The sequence below is a fragment of the Vipera ursinii genome, assembly GCF_947247035.1.
Source record: "Vipera ursinii genome assembly, chromosome: 2".
Lineage (NCBI taxonomy): Eukaryota > Metazoa > Chordata > Lepidosauria > Squamata > Viperidae > Vipera > Vipera ursinii.
The window spans coordinates 208,847,278-208,871,106 of record NC_139513.1 but is presented as its reverse complement, the minus strand read 5'-3'; the positions used below and the strand labels follow the sequence as shown (position 1 = coordinate 208,871,106).

Sequence of the window (23,829 nt, the reverse complement as noted above, 5' to 3'; positions counted from 1 at the left end):
CACCCAAGGCGCCTATTACTATTGGTACTACCCTTGCTTGCCTTTTTGCCACAGTCTTTCTATTTCTAGGTCTTTGTATTTTGTTATCTTCTCCAGATCTTTCTTGTCTATTCTGCTGTCTCCAGGCACTGCCACGTCCACTATCCAGACTTTTTTGTCTTTCTTATTGACAGTTGTTAAGTCAGGGGTGTTATGTTGCAGGTGCTTGTCTGTTTGAATTCTGAAGTCCCAGAGCAGTTTATCATTTTCTATGACTTTCTCTATTTTATGATCCTTTTTTTATTGAAAAGTTTTTCAATACATTTTATCTTTAACAACCCCTCCCCACCCACCCACCCCCTTCCCAACCCAACCCAACCCTATTTTATGATCCCACCAGTTCTTGCTTAGAGGAAAATGATATTTTTGCAGATCTTCCAATGCACCATTGTTGCTACTTTGTCATGCCACTGCTTGTAGTCAGTCTGTGCAATCTTCTTGCAGCAGCTTACCAGGTGGTCCACTGTTTCTTCAGCTTCTTTGCAATAGGCAGCACTTACTGTCTGTTGCTGTCTTCTCAATTTTGATTTTGTATGTATTTGTTCTTAAGGCTTGGTCTTGTGCAGCCAGAAATAGTCCCTCGGTCTCTTTCTTCAATTTTCCTGCTCTTAGCCATTGCCAGGTCTTGTTATTGTCTGCTTTCCCAGCTATTTTTTTAATGTACTGGCCATGTAGTGCTTTGTCTTCCCTTGCCTCTGTTCTGTTCTTCATCTGGTCTTTCTTGTAGACCAGTTTGGTCTCTCCAGTAGTCAGTAAGCCTTCCTGATATACTAATTTCAGTGCATCTTCATCATTGTCCTTCAGATATTCTTCCAAAGCCATTTTTTTCTTCTTCAACCATCTGATGTACTTGCAGCATTGCACGCCCACCTATTTGCCTTGGTAGGTAGAGTCTGTCAATGTCACTGCGTGGGTGAAGGGCATGATTCATTGTCATTATTTTTCTGGTCTTCCTATCCATTGCTTTTAGTTCTGCTTGAGTCCAGTCCACTATTCCACTTGTTTATCTAATGACTGAAATTGCCCAAGTGTTGATTGCCTTCATGGTATTTCCTCTAAGAACTTCTTCACTCTTGATGTATTCACCTCTAATCTTTTTCTTGACTTCAGTGTGCTTTATGTTGTCAGCTTGAAGGATACCCAAGTATTTGTAGTAATATTCCTCATCCAGATCTTAATGTTATTTTTGTGGGGCATCTTGATTCCTTCAGTTTTCACTATTTTTCCTTGTTTGATAATAAGTGTGGCACATTTGTCCAAGCCAAACTCCATTGCAATATCCTGGCTATATATACGAACAGTGTTGAGCAGCGATTCTATTTCAGATGATGTTTTTCTATACAGCTTCAGATCATCCATGTAAAGGAGGTGGGATAGTCTGGCAGATGTTTTTGATGTTTGATAGCCATGTCCTGAGTATTGTTGACAGAGGAAACAGTGCAATAACAAATAGTAGTGGTGATAATGAATCTGCTTGAAATATTTGTCTCTTGATATTAACCTCTCCCAGTCTCTCACCATTGACCTGCAACTGTGTCTTCCATTGTGCCACCAATCTTTGCACAAATTTTGATGTTTCTACTGACTCCTGTTATTTCTAGGCACTTGATTATCCAGATGTGGCCAGAGAGTTAAATGCCTTTTTGTAGTCAATCCATGCCACATTCAGGTTGGTCTTCCTTTTCTTGCAGTTTTCCAAGATCATTTTGTCTATTAGGAGTTGATCTTTTGTTCCTCTGCTATTGGTTTTCAACTAGATGCTGTTGTACTGCATCAGCTACCACACCAGTTAGCAATTTGAAAGTTGTTGGTAAGCAGGTAATTGGCCTGTAGTTGCCTGGTGTTGCCCCTTTTGCTGGAGTTTTCATTATTAGGTAGGTTTTCCCAGTTGTTAGCCACTTTTCAATTTCTCCTCCTTGGCAATGAGTGGGTATATTTATTTTATTTATTTATTTTATTTTAATTCCATTTATATCCCGCCCTTCTCCGAAGACTCAGGGCGGCTTACAAGTTTAGCAGTAGCCTTCATTCTATGTATATGCCTGCTTGTTAGGGCTTTCACGCACACCCCAAGCGGCATTATTACAAAGTCAGCTTAATTGCCCCCAACAATCTGGGTCCTCATAACAGATGTTTCAACCAAAACCCATGCAGTTCATCTTCACCTGGTGCTGACCAATTTTTGATCTTCCTTGCTCTTTTTTTCTACCATTTTTGTTGTTATTACTAGTTCTTTCATTTCAACTTCCATTTTATTTGCATCCACCTCTTTTAACCAAGCCGCATCCTTGTTGTGTTTCTTTGGGTTATCCCATATCTGTTTCCAGAACTGCACTGTTTCTTCCTTGTCAGGTACTGACTGATTCATTGCAGTTTCTCCATTGATGGATCGGTAGAAACGTTTCTGATTGGATTGAAATTGGAGGTTCTGCCTATAATTTGCAATTCAAGCTTCATATCTACTGATTTTCCTGGCTATAGCTGTTATTTGCTGCTTTATTATTTCCAGTGCTTCCTTGATCTTCCTTGTTTCTAAGTGGCATTTCTTTAGGTATTCTTTGGTCTTCTTGTTCTGCAGCTTCTTTTCTTTCATCTGTTCTAGCTTGTTTGCATGTGATCTTAACTTGCTGATCTCATTTTCTAGTTTAACCTTCCATTTTTATGCTGCACTGTTTTTTTTTCTTTGAATTTTCACCCCAGGTATTTAGTTATAACCGCAGCTGTGCTGTACATTAGTTGGTATGTTTCTTGCAGTGAATTGGTGCTTATACTTGATATTGCAGGATTTGCATCTTTTAATGCTTGTGCTAGCTGTTTCTTAGGAACAAGCTTCAATGCAGGCAGCCTTATTCTGTTGTTTTTGTGCTGTTCTAGATGCGTAGTTATTCTTTGTTTCAATTCTTTTCTTTAGTTAGAGGGCTTTGTTCTTCCTGAGGAAGAGGTGCCTGTTTTCCAAATGAGAACAGTTCACTGCCAACTCCCCCTGGTTTGCCTCTACGTTCTGAATTACTTTTGGTAAGCCTTTGATTTCTTTGCCCTGGGTAAACCTTTGCAGTTTGTCCAATTCTGTTTCTGTGAATACTTTATTTCTTATTATAAATCAGCATTGATCTGCTAGTCTCTTTTCTGTTATTTCTGATTCTGGATGTTGTTCTTTCCAGAACTGGTGCATTCATTTTAGACATCCTTTTCTTGTTGGACATGATCTGTAATAACAGATCATTATTTCTTTGTTTTCAGTCAATGTCTATTTACAATGGGTAAACACCTTTTCTTCCAGTAGTTGTGCAGCTGCTGGCCCTGGATGCTCAGCCAACAGTCCTGAGTCCTGTAACCCATTTTTCACCAGATATCCAGGAATTCCAACATCTGGTGCGGGCCTTGTTTACCCGGGCGATATCTGAGCTGTTATGGCATTCTGAAATTTACGTCTCACCGTATTTTCTTATGGGAGAGACACTCTTTGTCTGACTCATCTAATGGGACCTGTCCAGTATGGTTGAACCTCTGGCAAAGCTCTCATCTTCCTCAGAGTACACAAGCCCCACAACCACATCAAGGTAGTGCCTCACTAGGGATTATTATTATTATTATTATTATTATTATTATTATTATCATCATCATCATCATCATCATCATCATCATCATCAAATCCATTCCCTCCCAAAGACTGAAAAGGAAAAGGGGAGGGGGGAGGGAAGAAGGGGAGGGGGGGAGGGGACAGATAAGGGTAGCTACATACAGGGTGGCCCAGAATTACCATTAACCACAATTCTTATTATTTTCTCTTGCACATACATAATAAACATTGTGTTTGTTTTTATTTAGACCCGCTCGACTGCCAACTTTTGATTGCCTGTTTATGTTCATCTGCCGAGGGGTAGCCCTGTACATTTTCAGCTTCGTCCCTCCCTAGATTGCCAAATCCTGATCCCATGGGGGCAGATCAGAAAGCCCCTAAGAAAGCACCTCTGGTGGTTAGTGAGGAGCCAGATTATTTGAAGGACCATTTCGATCTGTATCAAAGGTGCCCAAGCCTTCCTATTAGCCAAGTAAGTTTACTGGTGCATCATCAGAAGACAGAATCAAGATTTCCAAAGACAGACATTTCCTGAGATGGCCGTTCCCTTTGCAACTAGAGCCACTTTGGTCTGGTGATTAAAACACCAGGCTAGGAAGTGGGAGACTGAATTCTAATCCTGGCTCAGCCATGAAAGCCAGCTAGATAACTGTAGGTCAGTCACTCTTTCTCAGCCCAATTCACCTCACAGGATTGTTGTGGGGAAAATAGGACAGGGTGTTAGATATGTTTACTGTTTTTGAGTCATTTTTTTTTTAAAAAAAGGCTGGATATAAATAAACTCCTGTTTCAAGGAATGTGTGGCTCCACTCCAGGGCCAGTGAAGGAACCATCCAACCATCCCATTGGTTTAGCATACAGCCCATTCTTACCAGAAATCAGTCTGAACTTGTTTTATCCCATCCTGACCCATCTAGGATCTCCATAATATCATTAGCTCAGTTCTAGATGGGATAGCTGAAAATCATCAAGGTATAACCAGTTGTGATTGTTGGAATGTTTTCCTTATGTGTTTACACTAAGTTAAGGATTGATAAAAGATTGTATAGGTTAGCAGCAATTCCATTTTAAAAAAGAAGGCTGGCTTCTGCCATTAGAAATAAATGACTATCTAGTGCAGCAAAACCTATGCAAAGGAAAACACATAGCTTATGTATCAGAAGACAAACATGTACGTAGAAGGAACAAAATATACTGCAGCTAACCATATATAAGGAAACTTCAATTTTAGCAAGATATGAAGGGAAGGATTGCAGGGAAGGGAAAGATGTTCATGCTGATAAAGCATGAACCGTTGTAGTAAGCTAACATATTCCTTTCTATTAATTAGTTTAAATCTTTACACTAAAGCCTATAAGAAAGGAAACAGGAGCAGTCCATCATGGCCACTCCCAATGTTATTTTGTGACAACCATCGGTTAAGTATATATTTTCTATCATCTCCATTGCTATATTGGATTTCTGGGCACGAGCTGCAGGAAAAGGTATCTAATGTTTCTGATGGACCATAGGATTATTGCAGTTAAGAACTTCACAGCCTAGATAAGCTATAGATACTGCAAAAGTCATAAATACCACCGCATGTTCCTTTTGTTTACTGAAAATTCTCTTCCTTTTGCACTGAAAGTTTGTTTGAGAAAAAGAAGCTTTACATACTTAGTTATCCAAACTGAGTGCGCTGTCATAAAATAAAACCGTAGGAAGATTTTTGCAGATCCGACAATATTCCCTGTTCTGTATTGTCATTTCCACGTCCATCTCATTTCCTTCTCCAAAGAAACCAATTTTCTATGATGGATAGACAGACGGACGGATGATAGCCATTGAACTGGCACACCTCTATCTTTTTTCTAATATTAGAGGTAATGGAGAAAAGGCAGGGGTTTCCCAGTAGACTTCCTCTTTTTAAAGACTGGAGCTTTCTGTTCTCAGAAGGGAAATCTAAAATATTTATTTTTTGTCCCAGGCATCACAACCCCAACCTTTAATAACCAATATGCATTCCTTCAAGTCAGTATTGCTCACAGAGCAGGGTGGCTCATGTGGTTAGGATGCTGGGTTGGAGGTTAGCAAGACCACATTTCAAGACTCAAGTATTGCTACATCATGGGGGTGAGCTCCGGTCATTCGCTCCAGCTCGACAGGGACATGAAAGGACCCTTGCAGGCATTCCACAGACAACAGTGTTGTCACTAGTTAATTATTTTAATCTGGAAGTACCTTAAACAGTTCCAGATTAAAATAATCTGGAAGTACCTTAAACAGTACAGATTTTATTTTCCTGGGCTCCAAGATCACCATAGACGGGGACTGCAGCCAAGAAATTAAAAGACGCTTGCTCCTGGGGAGGAAAGCCATGGCAAATCTAGACAGCACACTAAAAAGCAGAGACATCACCCTGTCAACAAAAGTGTGTATAGTCAAGGCTATGGTCTTCCCAGTTGCAATGTATGGCTGTGAAAGTTGGACCATAAGAAAGGCTGAGCGCCAAAGAATTGAGGCCTTTGAGCTATGGTGCTGGAGAAGACTCCTGCGAGTCCCTTGGACTGCAAGGTGATCAAACCAGGCAGTCCTAGAGGAGATCAACCCTGACTGCTCTTTAGGCCAGATCCTTAAGTTGAAACTCAAATACTTTGGCCACCTAATGAGAAGGAAGGACTCACTGGAGAAGAGCCTAATGCTGGGAAAGATTGAGGGCAGTAGAGGAAGGGGATGACAGAGAATGAGGTGGCTGGATGGAGTCACTGAAGCAGTAGGCGTGAGCTTAAATGGACTCCAGAAGATGGTAGAGGACAGGAAGGCCTGGAGGAACGTTGTCCATGGGGTCACGATGGGTCGAACACAACTTCACAACTAACAACACCTTAAACAGTGCCTCTGACACAAATGGGATGGGAGTATTGCTCAACCTCAGCAGCTTTAAGACTTCAATTCCCAGAATTCCCCAGCCAGGATTGGGGGAACAGATCTTAATAAGTCAGAGATTGAGAAACACTATTTTAAAATCCAGTGGAGTTGACCTCCAGGTAATACTTTCATTCATAGTAGTTACCTGGGCTGTGAAGGTATAATAAGGAATTGCTCAAAGGCAAAACATATTTACATGGTGTTTATTTTTGTTCAGCAATGGGGCAAACCTAAAGATATCAATGAATTTAATGGATTTCTATTTTTTATTTGCAATTTCAGTTTATCTACCACTTGCAAATGTCTTGAGGGTGAGTTTAACAAAAGTTAAAAATAATAGTAAGAACCAATTAAAACAAGAATAAAAACTGTTGTGTTGGAGAAAGGGGAATTGCAACAATTGAATAGTTGGTTATTTAAAAAAAAGATTCAAACAGTTGATTTACAAAAAATATTTACTCTTGAAGACTCTTAAAAATAGGCAAGTTGGGACTATTTAGACCATTGGGAGGATGTGAGGAGGAAAAGGAGAGAAATGATGGTGTATAAATTGATCATTCATTGCCTAATTACAGTACTTAATCTGAATAAGCAGAATTAATCAATTCTCAGGATGAATCTGTATCTCCTTCTGTTTGAACAACTGCTTCCATTAATGCTCCATAATCAAAGACTAGCATCCATATTTATTAACATAAACTCCTAACATTAAACAATTCAGATGAAAACCTGAGTTTTATAATTCCTTATCAAACTTTGATTTGAAAGCTTTTGCTAGCCTAATTCAATAGTACCCCCCCCCCGATTCTAATTTTTAACAATGATTAAATCATCATTAAAGCTTTTGAAGATTGCCACATAAGCTAAGGATGAAAAATAGCATCCATGGGCATGTTTCCTTCAAGAGGCCTTTAGCATAAAAACCCCCCCAACAAATCCCACTTTAATCTACTTGTTATAACTTAGTAGGAATAAGTCATATGAAGTTTTTAATTGGAGGACTAATCCAATAAAGGCCAACCATTCCCTTCTGATGACACATCTGGATAAACGATAAATGATAATGCATCACTTCTTAACCCAAATGAGAAATATTTACCTATTGACAATCATTTGTTCATACATTACTTTTAAAAGATCAGTTCTGGGTTTAGCTTTTAAATTAAGCATATAACAAAAACTGAACCAAATCTAATTAAGGCAGGGTTTTTTTAAAAAAAATATTTTGGGAAGATTTTTATCATGATACGGGATTGATCTACACTGTCATTGTTCCATAAACAAATAGACAGAGTGAAGCGCATATCTTTCTAGCACTGAAGTTGTTACTTAGTCAGGTAATGAAACAATTGAAAAACCAAACTCAGAAAGCACAAAGGACTCCAAGGTCACATTTTAGTTCAATTATTTATTTAATAAAATTTTTTTTTCATAAAACAAGTTACTCTTTTTGCCCTTAAGTTAAAAACAATAGTAAACAAATAATTAAAAACATTAAAAGCTAAAAAAAAAATCTACATCTATGGCCTAACCTATCTAAGGTGAAAAATCTTTTTTTTTTAAAGTTTAAAAAAATTACACATCCTGCTCTGGTGAATGTAGCTGGCAGTGTGAATTGCCATTTATCATTTGTGCCAGACGTAAAAACAAAGAAGATCTCTTAGTTGGCAACTGGTTGAAAAATTCAGCTTCCGTAACGCCACTCTCTCTGTCGCTATCACTGTCAATTGTGATTACAACAGAAGATAGTGGAGAGGAATTGATAGGATTGGTAGATTTGATTCTTTTTGTTTTCTTTTTGTCGTATCTTGACGTACACACACCTTCGTAAATAATTTCCACACTTGGGCTCCTTGACCGCTTCTTCTTCTTCTTGTGCAGACTCTCTGCTTGAGGTTGCCCATCTGCAACACTGACCGCTTCCCCACAGATGGTCTCGTCCTTTGGTAAGCATTTCTTTAGAGCACTGCTTTCTCTTACAGAAGAGGTTTCCTCACTTCCTCTCTGGGCGCTCTCCAAGTGACGTGTTTTGTATTTCCTTTTCCCACCTGGCTTTTCAGAACGACCTCTGTCACGATGCCTGGAAGTTCTGGATCTGCTGCTGGATCGACTCCTGGATCTGCTGCTGGATCGACTTCTGGATCTGCTGCTGGATCGGCTTCTTGACCGGTTTCTTGATCTTTCATAACCCCCGACAGCATTTGGACCGTATAAAGCATATTCACTTCTTTTTTTGTTTTTCTGGTAATCGTCTCTCAAATAATAATCGGTGTCTTTACTCCTGGAAATCCCACTATACTCTCTGCTTCGAGATCGTGACCCGCTTAAATCTCTAGATTGAGTGCTTTCAGTACTCGGAGAAAGAGAACGGGATGTACTCTTTTCTCGGGCTGATCTCTTTTTATTCTTTTTGTGCTTATGTCTACCGCCATCTCTCTTCTTTTTTCGTTTTTCCCTGCTGCGATGCTTCCTCTTCCTTTTCGAACTGTGATGCTCTCTGTCAGAATGCTGCATATGCGATTCAGGTTTCCTTCTTTTTGATGCATTATGTCCATAGCAGGCTTCCTTTGAAGAAAAGCTTTGTAATGAAGACACTTCTCTTAATTTATTTTCATCTTTTTCACTCCTCTTATATTTCCTTTTTTCATTGGAGAGACATTCATTAATTGGAAGATTGGCAGTACCGTCTCTGGATCCGGCAGAGAATGGTGATACGGATCTACTACCATCACTGTCGCTAAAACTGCGCAATTGTATAGGCTGCACTTTATTCACATCTTCTTTTTTCCCATCATCAGCTGAGATGTCAGAATCTGAGGACAGCTGAACCAGCTCAGGGGTTCTCTCAGCTAATGGCTTGACGTAGTCAACAATAACACAGTTGTCCGAAGAATCACAGCTGTCGCCATTCACCTCTACATTTCTTTGTTCTGATACCTGCAAGCCAGTTATGTTAGCAGAAGGGTCTTCATCGGAGCTTTCAGAAGTGTCTAGAACAGTAGATCCAGAAGCACGAATCTGCTCTAAGTTGGAATACGAGGGGCCAGGCGTTTCGTCATCCCAGGGTGCCTGGCCCGTTTCACTTCTGAAACCATTAACTTCTGCTGCCTGGATTTCAGTCTCATCAGGAGAGATGGTAATAATAGAAGACTCGGAGTTGCTTCCGTCTTCACGTGATGGAGCCGGACAATCATAGTTTGCATGCTCGTCATATGCGTCTATATTAAAAGGACATCGCGCGAAGTTGACAAATTCGTGCAAGAAGTGTTCTGTGCTTTGCAGCAAAAAGGGCTGTAATTCATTAGAAAATGCTTGGCTTTCTAAATCAAACTTAGTCAAATTATTCATTATTACACGTTGTACGACATTAATTAGGGATCCATGAATTCCAAAAAGAACTGTAAGCTCACGTTTTAACCATGGAACCAGCCTGTGAAGGCAGGCAGGATTCCTGCGGAAAAATTCAGCCGATATGTCCCGATAACGCCCTCCATCTTCAATATTTCTCACACGTGTGCCAGAACGATAGAGAGCTTTTCGAAAGCTAATCATCTCTTGCTCTTGAATGTGCCGCATAAATCTACCCTCCAAACTAGCTTGTCGCCTTGATGCAAGCCGCCTGATCATCTGATGCATTTCTGCATCTCTCTGCCTTGTTGTCTGAGTTGATAACCCTTCGAACAAGATCCCACAATTTGGGGAAGACATTGTCCTTCGAGAGGAAGAAGTCCTTTGGGGATTAACACGTGCAGGATGTTCTCTTGTTAAGGTGGTCGGGTAACGGAATCGCCTCCCATTAGGATTAGCAAAAGTTTCCATTTCTGAAGGCCTAACAGAATACACCTTGTAGTCATCCGCAGATCGCTTGCTGTGCACGATGGAACGAAAGGGCTGCTTACAAAGCGGGCATTCTGCTTTGTTCTTGGACCACTCCAACACACACCGGAAGCAGAATCTGTGCCAACAACGATCCAAATAAGCCACATTTTCAAACATGTCCAGGCAGATTGGGCACTTGGAATCCGGAGATATTTCCTCTGGCATTGTCTGATGCAGCCTGTTTATGCCAGGTATGAGTGAGTTCTCCTTTGGGAAAAAATTTGCCAGGGGTATCAAGCTCTGAAAATGGAAAAGAAATACAATAATCAGTGTAAACCTGGCATCTTTCTTTGCGCTGAAAATTACAATGTAAAGATCACCAGTTTATCAGATTAAATCTGTTTTGTTTCCTGCAGGGAAAGTACTTAAAAATAAAAATTAAATTATTATTATTTCCTCATTCAGATATATTCTCTATGCCTTACATCAGATGGCCCACTCTGATGTTATTTGAAAAAAACCACGAAGACCTTTTGTTCACCCTTCTTACTTACGTTTCACTGACTTTGTTGAAATTTGTGTGACACCCTCCCACCCCCTGCAAGCTGCCCCTAAGTCTTTGAGCTTTGGCTAAGGTACAAGCTCAGTAAATGATCACTGTCAAACAATTCTACTACTGACCCGGGGGAAAAAAGGCAACTTTCTATTTTTCGATGGAGAAACAAGGGAAATGTTTACGAGCGTTTTCAACAGCAAAGAGGAATCCGGGAGAAGGACACGGCCGTCTTCATTTAAAAACAGACACCGTATTAAAAAAAAACACAACACTTTACAGGACTTTCCCGAATCCTCGGGAGTCAGAAGACGAAGGACTCGCGTCGCTCCCTCCACGGGGCGAATATCTAAGAGAGCCGTTGACCGGGCAAGCCTCGAAGCAACGGCGCCTCCGAGATCATTCAAACGTCCGCTTCTTCGCCTGGACGGAGACCAACGGATGATCGGGAGAGGCGGCGAAGCTATTTGTCCATCCCGGCAGCCAATCAGCGACCGCCCAGGGACCCAGACTTCGATCCCCCATTATCTACGTAAGAGGGAGGGCGGGGAGGGGAGAGAAACGTTAAGACGAGCCCCGGGGGCGAGAAGAGCCCGCTCGCCTCTCTCCCGTTCTTGGGGAAAACTAATGGGGGAAAAGTGCCCGGACTTTTGCCGGGCGCTCTCCTCCCAAAGAAGCCGATGACTTACCGACTTGGACCGTTGGTGCCAGCGGCGGCTGCGGCCACTGGCGCCGGCGGCTCGGCTGCGTCGCTCTCGGGGGTCACACATGGAGGGTGGCACAAGCGGAGACAGCTAAGGAGAAGGCGGCCGCTTTGGCTTGCGGCTCCGTCCTTTCCAAACCGGATGCACAACCCCAAGTGGCAGGCAGGGGGAGGAGTTAACTTCCGGGTTGGAAGGGAAACGGGGTGATTGATTTGTTTTATTTATTTATTAAAAGCAGTGCTTTTTTTTTTTTGTAAAAGAAAAAGGTGCCGGAACTCACACACGTCATACAACCCGCCTTGCCTACCCTACAAGGTTCCATCCATAAAAGGTGCCGGAACTCCCTTCTGAGCGTTCTATGAGGAAAAAAAAAGCCCTGATTAAAAGAAACAACAAGACAGCATGGTTGGGCTTTATTTATTTATTTATTTTTACATACGTATTTTTTCAATGTCAGCCCAAAGCTCGGTGACGTCACGCTTTCTTTCCTTAATAATAAAACAGTTAAAAACCATACTTGGTTGGGCTATGCCAGGGGTAGGCAACCTTGGCTCTTTTACGACTCGTGGACTTCAACTCCCAGAATTCCTGAGCCAGCCATGGCTCAGCTTAGAAACCTCTCCCTTTCCCCCTCAGCTTGGCTGGCTCAGGAATTCTGGGAGTTGGAGTCCACGAGTCATAAAAGAGCCAAGGTTGCCTACCCCTGGGCTACACGGCTCCAGGACTTCGACTCCCATAAGCCTCAGCGATCACGACGGTATTCCCCAAAGCATCCCGGGAGTTATAGTTCAAAAGTTCGTTGCTGTTGTAACGTGCGGAGCTGGTGCAACGGCCACGTCCGGACATTCTTCCGCGCTCAAAAGGGGGGGAAAGCCACATTTCCAATTTATTTTTCTCACCCATCCTGACTATCAATTTATCAGTCGATGCGGACACCCAAGGAGAAAGCGAGGCTCTTGCTTGCACTGTCTGAACACGTATTTGTTCACGAGTAAAAAAAAAAAACTCGGTTCAACGTCGGAATTCAGTACGGAAGTTACCGCTGCCCTATTTAGGCTTCCTATTTATTTATTTATTATTAAATTTATACGGTATCATATTCTGAGCAACTGGGCGGTTTACAAAACGTTAAAAATGCGTCTAAACCCGAAAAGAGCGTAAAAGAAAACAAACAAGCGAGAGGGAAAGGTGGGAAGGATAACCCACCAGAGGGAAAAGGAGAGGAGAGGTTCTCCGGGATGAAAGTTGGAAATTCCCGTTGCTTTCTGGTTTCCTAAGGGACTTTCCGTCCGTACGGGAGATGCTTCGGGGGGAGGATTGTGGGAGCGGGGATGGGTCGAAATCCCGCTGGGTGGGTTAGGGCAGCGTTTCCCAACCTTAGGAACTTGAAGATGCGTGGACTTCAACTCCCAGAATTCCCCAGCCAGCATAGCTGGCTGGGGAATTCTGGGAGTTGAAGTCCACGCATCTTCAAGTTCCTAAGGTTGGGAAACGCTGGGTTAGGCGTAGGGGGGGGATGGGGTTTATGTTCAAAAATGCACTTCAAAACTTTTTAATTAAAAAAGAAATCCCGCTGGGAACGGCAAAGGCTTCTTCGGAAGAGGCTCGCCCCGGATTTATCTCAGCTGAGCAGATTTCCACCTCTGTCAGGACTTCGCACCTAATTCTACACGCGCGCAAGTAAATTGCGGAAGATCCGGCTAGCTAGCTAGCTTAAAAACCTCGGTGTTCCTGGCAGGATGTGGGGGGGGGGGATTAAATCGGGAAGAAGGAATCGCGAGCAACGAAGAGCGACATATTTTTTTTTTTTTGCTGGAGACCGACGGCGAACTTTTGGTCCCTGCGGTTGCGAGGAATCGAAGAGCCTCCACCGAGTTTCAGGGGACGCCTGGGAATCTCCCTTCCCGAAGGGAGGGGGCGGAGGGAGGAGGAGGAGGAGGCGGCTTTTGGCTCCCTTTGGATTCCCGCCTTCCCTTTCCTGCCGCTTCCCGAGCGAGGCGAAGGCGGGCCGCCAACTGGAGAAGCCGGGGAAGGGGGGGACAAAATGGCGCCGCTAAACCGCCCATGTCTGGAATGGCTCTACTCGCTGGGAAGGCGCTGCTGCTTTCTTAGTCTCTTTCCCCCCACCTCTGTGTGTGTGTGTGTGTGTGTGTGTTGCTTGGGAGAGCGGGACGCGGTATCTCCCTACGAAGAAATCCTGATCTTGAGCCACGTCAACAATGAACACCACCATTTCAACTGGGACAAAGCCAGAATCATTGGCCACGCTAAAAAAAAAATCGGCACGCACAGGAATTCATTGAAGCCTGGCACTCTACAAGATCCATCAATAAACACATTGATTTAGAACCAGCGTATGAACCTATAAGAAACACAACTATTCAAGCAACCAGTCAACGACGGAACCCACCCTCCCCCTCACCAGCTGAATTTCGCGCCACAGCCAGTCAGTCACAAGACGCGCCACACCCCGCCCCCCAACAAAAAACAGTGAGTTTTGGCGCTTAATGTGTTGCAAAACAATACCTTTTATTTTATAAGTGGTTTGAACTCAATTTGTTAATGGGAACCGAGGTTCTAAAATTTTAACTACCTGTTTTGGTTTGATCCCGGCTCTGCAGCAAAATACAACATTTTAAATTTAACACCAACAAAACACTTAGCATCAACCATGTACAGGTGTTTTTTTTTGTTTTTTTTGCAGTGACCCGTCTTCCTTTGAAAACTGTGAAATAGAATCTTAGTGTGATGAGCTTCAAGTCTGCAAGCATCCGTTTGCTTGTAGGCAAGACCTTCACATATCTTCCATCTCTCTTTTACCAGCATCACTACACCTTCTAATTTGACCATACCAGTAATATGGTGAGCACCAATGTAACTTGGGAAATGTGTTATTCTTTCACTATTAAGAAACAGCGTTATTCACTCATGTGCCTTTATCCACAAATAAGAAACTGATAGAGGGATTTTCCAGAAGTCTGGTAAAAAAAATGAGTTCCTCCTATTTGAAAGTGGCTATATTCTGGTTTTACTTGGCTGCAGAGAATTTTGCTTAGAACGCATTTGAGGACAAACCTACTGATTCCATAATACTAGGAATTGAAAAGATCCCAAGATGGGAAGAGTCTTATCTGATAAATCTCAAAGAACAGCCAAATTATTACTTTCTTCATAATTATTATTCTGCTGTTTTCGTTTACAGATTACTCCCTGTGGGATTGTTCAAAGAAAACCTGCAAATTATCCAGCAAGTTGTTTTTGTTTCTATTCTTTGTATATCTATTTGTGTGTAAAAAAAAAAGTTAAGATTGTAGATTAAGGAAAAGCTAGGCTTTTTTATTTAATTTTTGCCTTTAAATCATTTTTGACTAAAATGACTGCAGATTTTTTGGCAAGGTTATTCAGAAGTAGTTTGGCCTTTCTTTCTAAGGCTGAGAGAGGTACTGGCCCAAAGTCACCCAGCTGCCATTGGCCATCACCTTTAACCACTTCCTCAATCAAGAATATCTACCAAATTAGAAAAGGAACCCAAAAATATTCTCTGAAAACAATGGGATGTTGCTTGTTTGCTTAGATGGCTTTAGAATGTTCTCTGTAGTAGTCATTCATGAATTCTGAATGCTGAAGTCCATTCACAAATGCAAGTTGGAAGTGGACATTTACTTTTATGACCTGTAAAATATTTTACTTTTATGGCAATAAAAATTGGGGCTACACCAATTTGATATATACCTAGGATTTCTAAGTTAAGAAACAAAAAACAAAAAAAGAAGTGAATATGCTTTATACAGTCCAAATGCTGTCAGGGGTTATGAAAGACTTAGATCAAGAAACCGGTCAAGAAGCCGATTTAGCAGCAGATCCAGAAGATCCTTGCCAGCACGTCTTCCTTATCATATATAATGTGTCTATACCCTCTAAGTCAGGGGTGTCAAACTGCCGGCCCGAGGGCTGGATGCATCACACGGAAACCGTGCTGACCTCGGCTCCGGCCAGAGGGGAAAAAAGTATGTGACGTGGCAAGTTTGACACCCCTGCTCTAGTCTTCCATCTCATAGCAGAAATGTGGGAAGGAAGACTTAAGATGGTACGGACATATTGTAAGCGGTAAAGAAGACTTGGTGGGGAGGACAGCCATGCCTCTGGATCCTGATGTCCGGCAACCCTGTGGCAGAACCAAGAAAAGGTGGATGGATTGCATCAAGATGGAGATGAAACACGTGGGCGTTGCCCCTGGATCGAGTCAAATGGAGATGGTTTTGCCGAGAAGCGGAACCTGCCATAACGTGGGAATAGCACTCGGAAGAAGAAGATTCAAGTGCAGCCTATCCAATTGCACAGCTTTCGTGATAACTGATGCTAGTGGATCTGCATCACCATCCTCTGCCAGGTGCAGAGATGGTGCTGCCAATCATAAGAATAATGAATCTCTCTCCAGTGGAAAAAAATGAGACGAGTGAAAGAGACCATAAATTAAGAAAAACATTTAAAATTAATATATGGCCCTTGTTAAATATTCCTAGAAAAGTTAAGTTTTCCTCTGAGTTACAGTTTTTTGTACTTTAGCCGATATGTAGGTGTGCTTGTGCATATTGTTTATCTTGTACAGCCGGATGAAAAGGCCTTAGTTTGTATTGTGTTTAATGTTTTTAGTATTTGTTTTTGTTAACTATTGTTTAACTTTGCTGTAAGGCCTAAGGAATAACTTGTTTTATGAAATAAATTAATACATTAATTAAAATCTGACCTTGGAGTCCTTGGTGTTTTCTAAGTTTGGTTGTTTGATTGCTTCATTATCGGACTAGGTAACATCTTCAGCGTTAGAAAAGTATGGGCTTTGCTCTGTTTATATAGCCTATTTGTTAGTGACCGTGTAGATCAGGCATGTTAAGCTGCTGGCCCACGGGCCAGATGTGTCATGCCAAAACCGTGCCCACCCCATTGCTGGCACTGGGGGAAAAGTCGTGATACATCGCGTGATGTCATGTGATGTCATGAGTTTGACATGCCTGGTGTAGATCAATCCCATATAATGATAGAACCTTCCCCAAAGATTTTAAGAACTTACCCTAATCAGATTTCGGTTTAGTTTTTGCTATATGCTTATTTCAGTTTAAAAGCTAAAGCCAGAAATGATTTCTTAAAAAGTAATAAATGCACAAATTATCAGTAGGCTAATATATCTCATTTGGGTGAAGATGTGGCACATTACCCTGTTTATCCAGATAAAAGAACTGACATCACAAGGGCGTGGTTGGCCTTCATTAAATTAGTACTGTACTATGTAGGTCCCACAACTAAAAACTCCATGTGACTATTCCTACTAAGTCATGAACTGCAATTCATTATTATTATTATTAAAGCTAGAGGCATTAAAATCAAATTAAGGTCTCCAGCAGTCTTATGACAATACCTGGTTTTCTACGATATCAGTAGAATGAAACCAGCCTCAATTTCCTTATCAAATAATCATTGATATACTTCCGGGTCAGGTTACTTAACAGTAAACTGATCATGTCATGATTTACCCTCTTGTGCTTGTTAGTGAATAGCATTACTTTGCTAGTGTTATCATTAATCTACAATGATAAGATTGTCACAGGAGCTAGCAAGAGCATATACCACTTCCTAAATCTACAGGTGGTTCTCATTTGGCATCTGTCTTGTGCAGCAACCGTTCAGTTATGATAGCAATGAAAAAGGGCGACCAATCCTCTCAATTGCAACATTCGCAGGTCTGTAAAACAAAGGAAAGCCAAAGTTAAGAACTTAAGCAGTCACCATTTCACTTAGCAAACCCCTCATTTAACGACTGAGTTGTCTGTCCCAATTGTGATTGCTAAATGAGGACAGGTGTTTTAGAATTGCCTGACATCTGCATAAAACAGTTGACATTTGTGGAAGATAATTTAAACAAGCACCAAGTAGATTAATATAGAAATTGAACAATAATGGAGCCAGGATGCATCCTTGCCTAGGCCCTAAAATTTGGATTTTTTTTAAGCAGGTGCCCTTGGCTACTGCTATGAACCCCAAGAGATGTGTTCACATCATTCTGACATCAAGAGTAGATATGAAGATCCTAATTTATGTCCACATTAGATCAGGTTAAATGTGAATGTAGGATCAACTAATGTTGGTTATAAACTTAATTAGTTTTGGAATTTTCCTGCCCAATAAAGGCTGACTGTAAAACAGAATTCCCTGGCCAAAAGTCAAATTGTTGCCCTGCCATACAGATATTTGATATACAACTGACTGATTATACTTAACAGATTAATTGATCTGTAGTTTGGGGACAACCTTTACCTCAACTTTGGGGTATATTGTAGATATTATTGACCCTTCTATTGAATCTATTAGTATTCCTGATTTAGTAGCTGACTTTGGATTTTATAGAAGCTGCAGATGAAATTAAACAAATGAGTAAATTCAAAATATTACAGATTGGCTACCAAGCACTCAGTTAAAATAACAATTCTTTAATTGATATACTTAAAAAGTGAACCAAAGAAAGTAGACTAAAGTTATACTTTAATTTATATAAATTACTATGAAGTAAAATTAAATATTCCTTTAAAAATGTCCCTAATTAGATAATCTTAGCCTTTGGCAATACATTGTACACATATTTTATGAAACATACCAGTATGATGAGGATTTTTCTTCAGAATAGCACTAAACAGCTTGAACAATCTTTAGCTTCAAATTTTCACTGGATACTGCGTACAATTTTGCCAAACCTTCCATAGATATTCAGGCATTTATTTCTGTACCATTGCAAGCAGTGCAGGAGTGTAACTTTTAACTTGACAACCAGTTTCTTGCACAAAGTATCTAGTTATTTTTCCGTAATAATGACTCTTTGGGCTTGCAGTTATCCTTGTAGCCATAGTCTTCTGAACCACATTAAAATAAGCAGTCAAGTGGAGAAAATGGAAAATTCTCTTTTTTAAAAAAATGACATTCAAGGCTATTTTTTTTTTCAATTATATGTTAATAGTACTGTATCAGATGTTCACGGCTGTTTTATCTTTATCTGTGTTTCTGAAGCTTCAATATTATTCCTGAGTCAACTACTCCTGTTTGGAAATCGTGTTTTTGCAGATTATGATTTACGGAGTTTTAGAATGTCTCTGTATTTCTGTGGTATTCCACTCTGCAGATGTTTCAGATATTCTGGGCTCGTATGGGATATGACTCCTCCAACTGCCATTTGGCCGCTATTCGTGTCGCGTAAATGACATAGCCCCAGGAAAGCAATACAGTAGCAAGAAGAATCTGTGAAAGAAAACAACAAAATATATCCTTAATATAAATGTACATTTGATATGTCAAACCTCTCTTTATACTTGTTTTATCCCCACAACCAAAATCAAATCTGCAGCTTACCTCCAAGAACCCAGGGGCTAAGGAGGGTCTCATATGAGATTAGTGCCTTACTAAGACTGTGCTTTTATACTGTAGCGTTGCTATTTATTAACTGTTCATTCTATCTTTTCCACAGGAGTTCAAGAGTTTCCACGATGGTCTCTATTTCATCCCAGTTAGGTTAAGAGTATGGCTGGCCTTAAGATATATAGTGAAATTCCATATCTGAGAATGAATCAGAACTGGACTCTCCCCATCCTAGTCTAACCGTCACTCCAATACAAAGTAATTATTGTGGTAAAATAAGCTTTATGTTAACCACTTTTGAATAAATCACAGTTGGCTGGATGCATTCAATTTGCTAAGTTATAAAGCATAGTTTACAATACATAATGATCTAATTTAGATCCCAGTAAGCCAAAATTGGAACCAGTTTGGTCTAGTGTTTAAGGCACCAGGCTAGAAACCAGGAGACTATGAGTTCTAGTCCTGCCTTATAGGCATGGAGCCAGCTGAGTGATTTTAGACCATTCACTTTTCTCTTGGCCCCATGAAGGAATAATTGGCAAAGTACCTCTAAAATATTGCCACAAAAGCAGCAAGAACTCCAGGCAGTTGTCAGGAATCGAAGGCAGAAGAAAAGCCAGACACTGAGAGCTAAAATATCAGGTAAACATGGTTTAACAAGAAACCAAAAAAGTTTGTCTCACCTAACTTAATTTAGTTTCTCCCAAGAATTCTATTTTTTACAATTCACTTTGAAAGAATGGACAGGCTTTTTAATTATTGCAATTGCTGAGCAACAGGGATTCAGAAAAAAAAGTGGATTAAGTTTCAAATCCTGCAGAGATTTACCGATAAACACAGACATAAAATGTGCCTACCCAAAAGAAACGCTGCCTCAGGCAGGAAGCCAGTTAAGTAATGTTGGGCCAGTCATTCTCTCAGCTCTAGGAAGGAGAAAACGGCAAGCTATTTTTTGTGGTTGCCAAGTAAACCACAGCGACTTCTCCAGGCAGTCGCCGGGCATGAAAAATGACTTGAAGAAACAACATTATTATAAAGGACTAAATCAAAGCCCGCATTTGATTAAACTTAACTAAAGTCTAGTTTTTGATTAAAATTAGAAAGAAAAGAAGAAAGGCAAGAAGCCATGGCCTAAAGTGGGGAAATGATCTATTATTCTGTACAATCTCAGTTCCTGATTTGGCACATCTATAAATTCTTGATACAGTTCCCCTATAGGCAACCAGCTACTGAGATTAAAAGGGGGATGGGAAATGCCAGGATCATTATAACTGGAAACTTGGTCAAACGCCAAGGGTTGAGATGGTCCAGCCATAGAAGGTAATATTGTTTCTAGACAACCTAGACTAGAGACTTCCCATCGCCCAGTGCGCTCACACAGAGAGGGCCTTCTCGGGGTGCCGTCGGCCAGACAATGTCGGCTGGCGACCCTCAGGGGGAGGGCCTTCTCTGTGGGAGCGCCAGCCCTGTGGAACCGACTCCCCCTTGAGCTCCGGATGGCCCCGGATCTCCGGTCCTTTCGCCGCGGCCTTAAAACATTCCTTTTTCATCAGGCTGACCTGGACTGACAATAGGGATTTTTAAAAATGTTTTTTTTAATTTTTTAATTTTAATTTATTTTATTGGGGCTATTTAATTCTTTTTAACTTTTGTATTGCTGTATTTTATTGTTCGTTAGCCGCCCTGAGTCCTTCGGGAGAGAGGGCGGCATATAAGTCCCATAAATAGATAGATAGATAGATAGATAGATAGATAGATAGATAGATAGATAGATAGATAGATAGATAGATAGAGACCTCCATGGAAAGTCTTGGTGCAGCACTGATAACAACCTGTTTCCTGAATTTGAGAGACACAAAGGTGCTTCTCTGTCCACCTGAAAAGACAAATCACCAAGTAACTCAAGCAAAGCAAAAGGCATTTATTAATGGAAAGGGGTGTGTGTGTATGTGTGTGTGTGTGTTCCCCACTCTCCTGGGTGCGACCCGCCTGCATCACATCCAACCTCGATGACGGGCCCAACCACTGGGCCTCTGAGAGATGGCCGGGCAGGGTCAGGGGCCTCCAGCATAAGCCCAACAAGAGGCCCCTGATTAAGTTCTTAGCTAAGTTTTTTGTGGGGTTAGGGAGGGGGGAGGGAGAAGACTATGGTTGCGCGGGAAAGGCACGCCTTCCAGCCACCATAACGCATGCCAGGCCCACGACCATTCGCGACGGCGTACAACGAGGACCAGTCGCCCTCTCAGAGTTGGTGGTTGAATTCCCAAGACTCATGGTCTTGAGCGACTTTAATCTACCGTCCCTGGGAGGATCGTCAGAACTGGCTCGGGAGTTCATGGCTTCCATGGCGGCCATGGACCTGTCGCAAATAATTTCTGGACCGACTCATGAGAGAGGCCACACCCCAGACTTGGTGTTCTTGTCTGGACGGTGGCGTGATGATATCGGTGGGGGCACCACAACTGTTACGCCCCTGTCATGGACCGATCACCACCTCCTGCGGCTAGACTTCCCCCTTGCCACCCCCCACCGTGGGTGCACGGTGCCAGTCAGATGGTACCGCCCTAGGCGCCTAATGGACCCTGATAAGTTCCAGGCAGCGCTTAGGGACACGCATGCACTCCCTGCTCACAGCTCGGCGGATGCCTTAGTGGAAGCCTGGGAAAAGGCAGCCACGGAGGCTCTGGACCGAGTTGTACCCTTGCGGCCTCTGACCCGGCGCAGATCCCAGCGAGCCCCATGGTTCACCGAGGAGCTCCGGGAGATGAAGCGTCGGAGACGGGGCCTAGAGAGCCGTTGGAGATCCAGCCGATCCGAATCCGACCGATTGCGACTAAGAATCCTCACCAGGTCTTATCTCGCTGCGATAAGGGTGGCAAAATCCAACTATTTTTCCACCCTCATCGCGTCCGCAGATAATCGCCCGGCTGCCTTGTTCAGGGTGACTCGCTCCCTATTAAACCAAGAGGTGAGGGAGGAACCCTTGCAGGGTCGAGCCGAGGAATTCGGTCAATATCTGCTGGATAAAATTGCTCGGATTCGAACTGGCCTGGACTCCAACTGGGCTGAGATGGAAGAACAAGACATGGACAGTCTTGTCGACGTCATCTGGGATGAATTTGATCCTGTAACTCCTAAGGAAGTGGACAGGATTATGAGAAGGTTGAGCTCCTCCACATGCTTACTGGACTCGTGCCCTTCCTGGCTGGCCTATGCAGCTCGAGAGGGGACACGTGGATGGTTCCTAGCAGTCATCTCTGCTTCTCTGAGTGAGGGTCACTTCCCCACCGCCTTGAAGGAGGCGGTGGTGAGACCTCTCCTCAAGAAGCCCACCTTGGACCCATCCTCTTTAAATAACTTTCGTCCAGTCTCCAATCTTCGCTTCCTTGCGAAGGTTGTTGAGAGCGTGGTGGCGCACCAACTTCCTCAGATCCTGGATGAAGCGGTTTATCTAGACCCGTACCAATCGGGTTTCAGGCCGGGCTACAGCACGGAGACGGCATTGGTCGCTCTGATGAATGATCTCTGGAGAGCCCGGGACAGGGGCTATTCCTCTGTCCTAGTCTTATTAGACCTCTCGGCGGCTTTCGATACCATCGACCATGGTATCTTGCTGCGACGCCTCAGGGGACTGGGAGTGGGAGGCACGGTTCTGCGTTGGTTCTCCTCCTTTCTCCAGGGTCGCTCGCAGTCGGTGCTGACGGGGACAGAGGTCGACCCCGAGGCCTCTCGCTTGCGGAGTCCCTCAGGGGTCGGTCCTCTCGCCTCTCCTGTTCAACATCTACATGAAACCGCTGGGTGAGATCATTCGCAGTTTTGGAGTAGGGTTCCATCAGTATGCTGATGACACCCAGCTTTTTATCTCAACTCCAAACAATATCAGTGATGCCCTAGACGTGATGTCCCGCTGCCTGAAAGCGGTCCGGGAATGGATGGGGAGGAACAGGCTTCAACTGAACCCGGACAAGACTGAATGGCTGTACGTTCCGGCAAACCAGGATATTCAGAATGTCCCATTGCTTAACATCGGGGACATGTTACTACCCCCTGTTGATAGGGCCCGCAACCTGGGTGTCCTCCTAGACTCGCAGCTCTCCCTAGAAGACCACATAGGAGCTGTGACCAAGGGGGCCTTCTCCCGGGTTCGACTAGTTCGCCAACTACGGCCTTATCTAGACCTGGATTCCTTACGTACAGTCACCCATGCCCTTGTGACCTCTCACCTAGACTATTGTAACGCTCTCTACATGGGGCTGCCCTTGAGATCCACTCGGAAGCTTCAGCTGGTGCAAAGTGCGGCGGCACGGACACTCTTGGGAGCCTCCCGATACTCCCATATCACACCTCTCCTCCGTGCGCTGCACTGGCTTCCGGTTGCCTTCCGAGTGAAGTTCAAGGTGCTAACAATGACATACAAAGCCCTACATGGCATGGGTCCGGACTACCTACGGGAGCACCTTCTGCCGATGTCAGCACCCCACCGTCCTGTGCGCTCCCACAGAGAGGGCCTCCTCAGGGTGCCACCGCTCAAGGAATGTCGGCTGGTGGCCCCCAGGGGGAGGGCATTCTCAGTGGGTGCGCCGGCCCTCTGGAACAGTTTACCAACCGAAATCCGGATGGCCCCCGACCTCCGCACCTTCCGGCGCGACTTAAAAACTTTCCTGTTCCAGCAGTCCGGCCTGGCATGATAGCGTTAATTGGGGTCCCAGTTTGTTTTCACTATTGTTTTTATTACTTTTTATTGTTCATCTGTATACCTTCCTTCCTCTGTACACCGCCCCGAGTCCCTCAGGAGAAGGGCGGTTTATAAAAACTAATAAATAAATAAA

At 42.9% G+C, this 23,829-nt stretch overlaps 1 protein-coding gene and 1 long non-coding RNA gene across 2 annotated transcripts; one reads left to right on the top strand and one right to left on the bottom strand.

Moving 5' to 3' along the window:
• Positions 1-7,233: 7,233 nt before the first annotated feature.
• LOC310636636 (E3 ubiquitin-protein ligase Topors-like) lies at positions 7,234-11,731 on the bottom strand. The gene is made up of 2 exons (XM_083356612.1): positions 11,588-11,731; positions 7,234-10,645 (listed from the first exon to the last, which is right to left on the bottom strand). Exons 1-2 carry the CDS (start codon positions 11,666-11,668, stop codon positions 8,102-8,104), a joined length of 2,625 nt encoding a protein of 874 aa, XP_083212738.1. The 5' UTR covers positions 11,669-11,731; the 3' UTR covers positions 7,234-8,101.
• Positions 11,732-14,098: 2,367 nt separating this feature from the next.
• On the top strand, positions 14,099-16,348 carry LOC310636722. The gene is made up of 2 exons (XR_014491773.1): positions 14,099-14,464; positions 14,805-16,348. It is a non-coding gene; the product is annotated as an uncharacterized lncRNA (long non-coding RNA).
• The last annotated feature ends 7,481 nt before the right edge of the window (positions 16,349-23,829 follow it).

Coding starts and splice junctions, on each gene's coding strand:
- LOC310636636 (XM_083356612.1), bottom strand. CDS start 11,668: ATGTGTGACCCCCGAGAGCGACGCAGCCGAGCCGCCGGCGCCAGTGGC. Junction 10,646..11,587: donor GGCACCAACGGTCCAAGTCG/GTAAGTCATCGG, acceptor TTCCATTTTCAG/AGCTTGATACCCCTGGCAAA.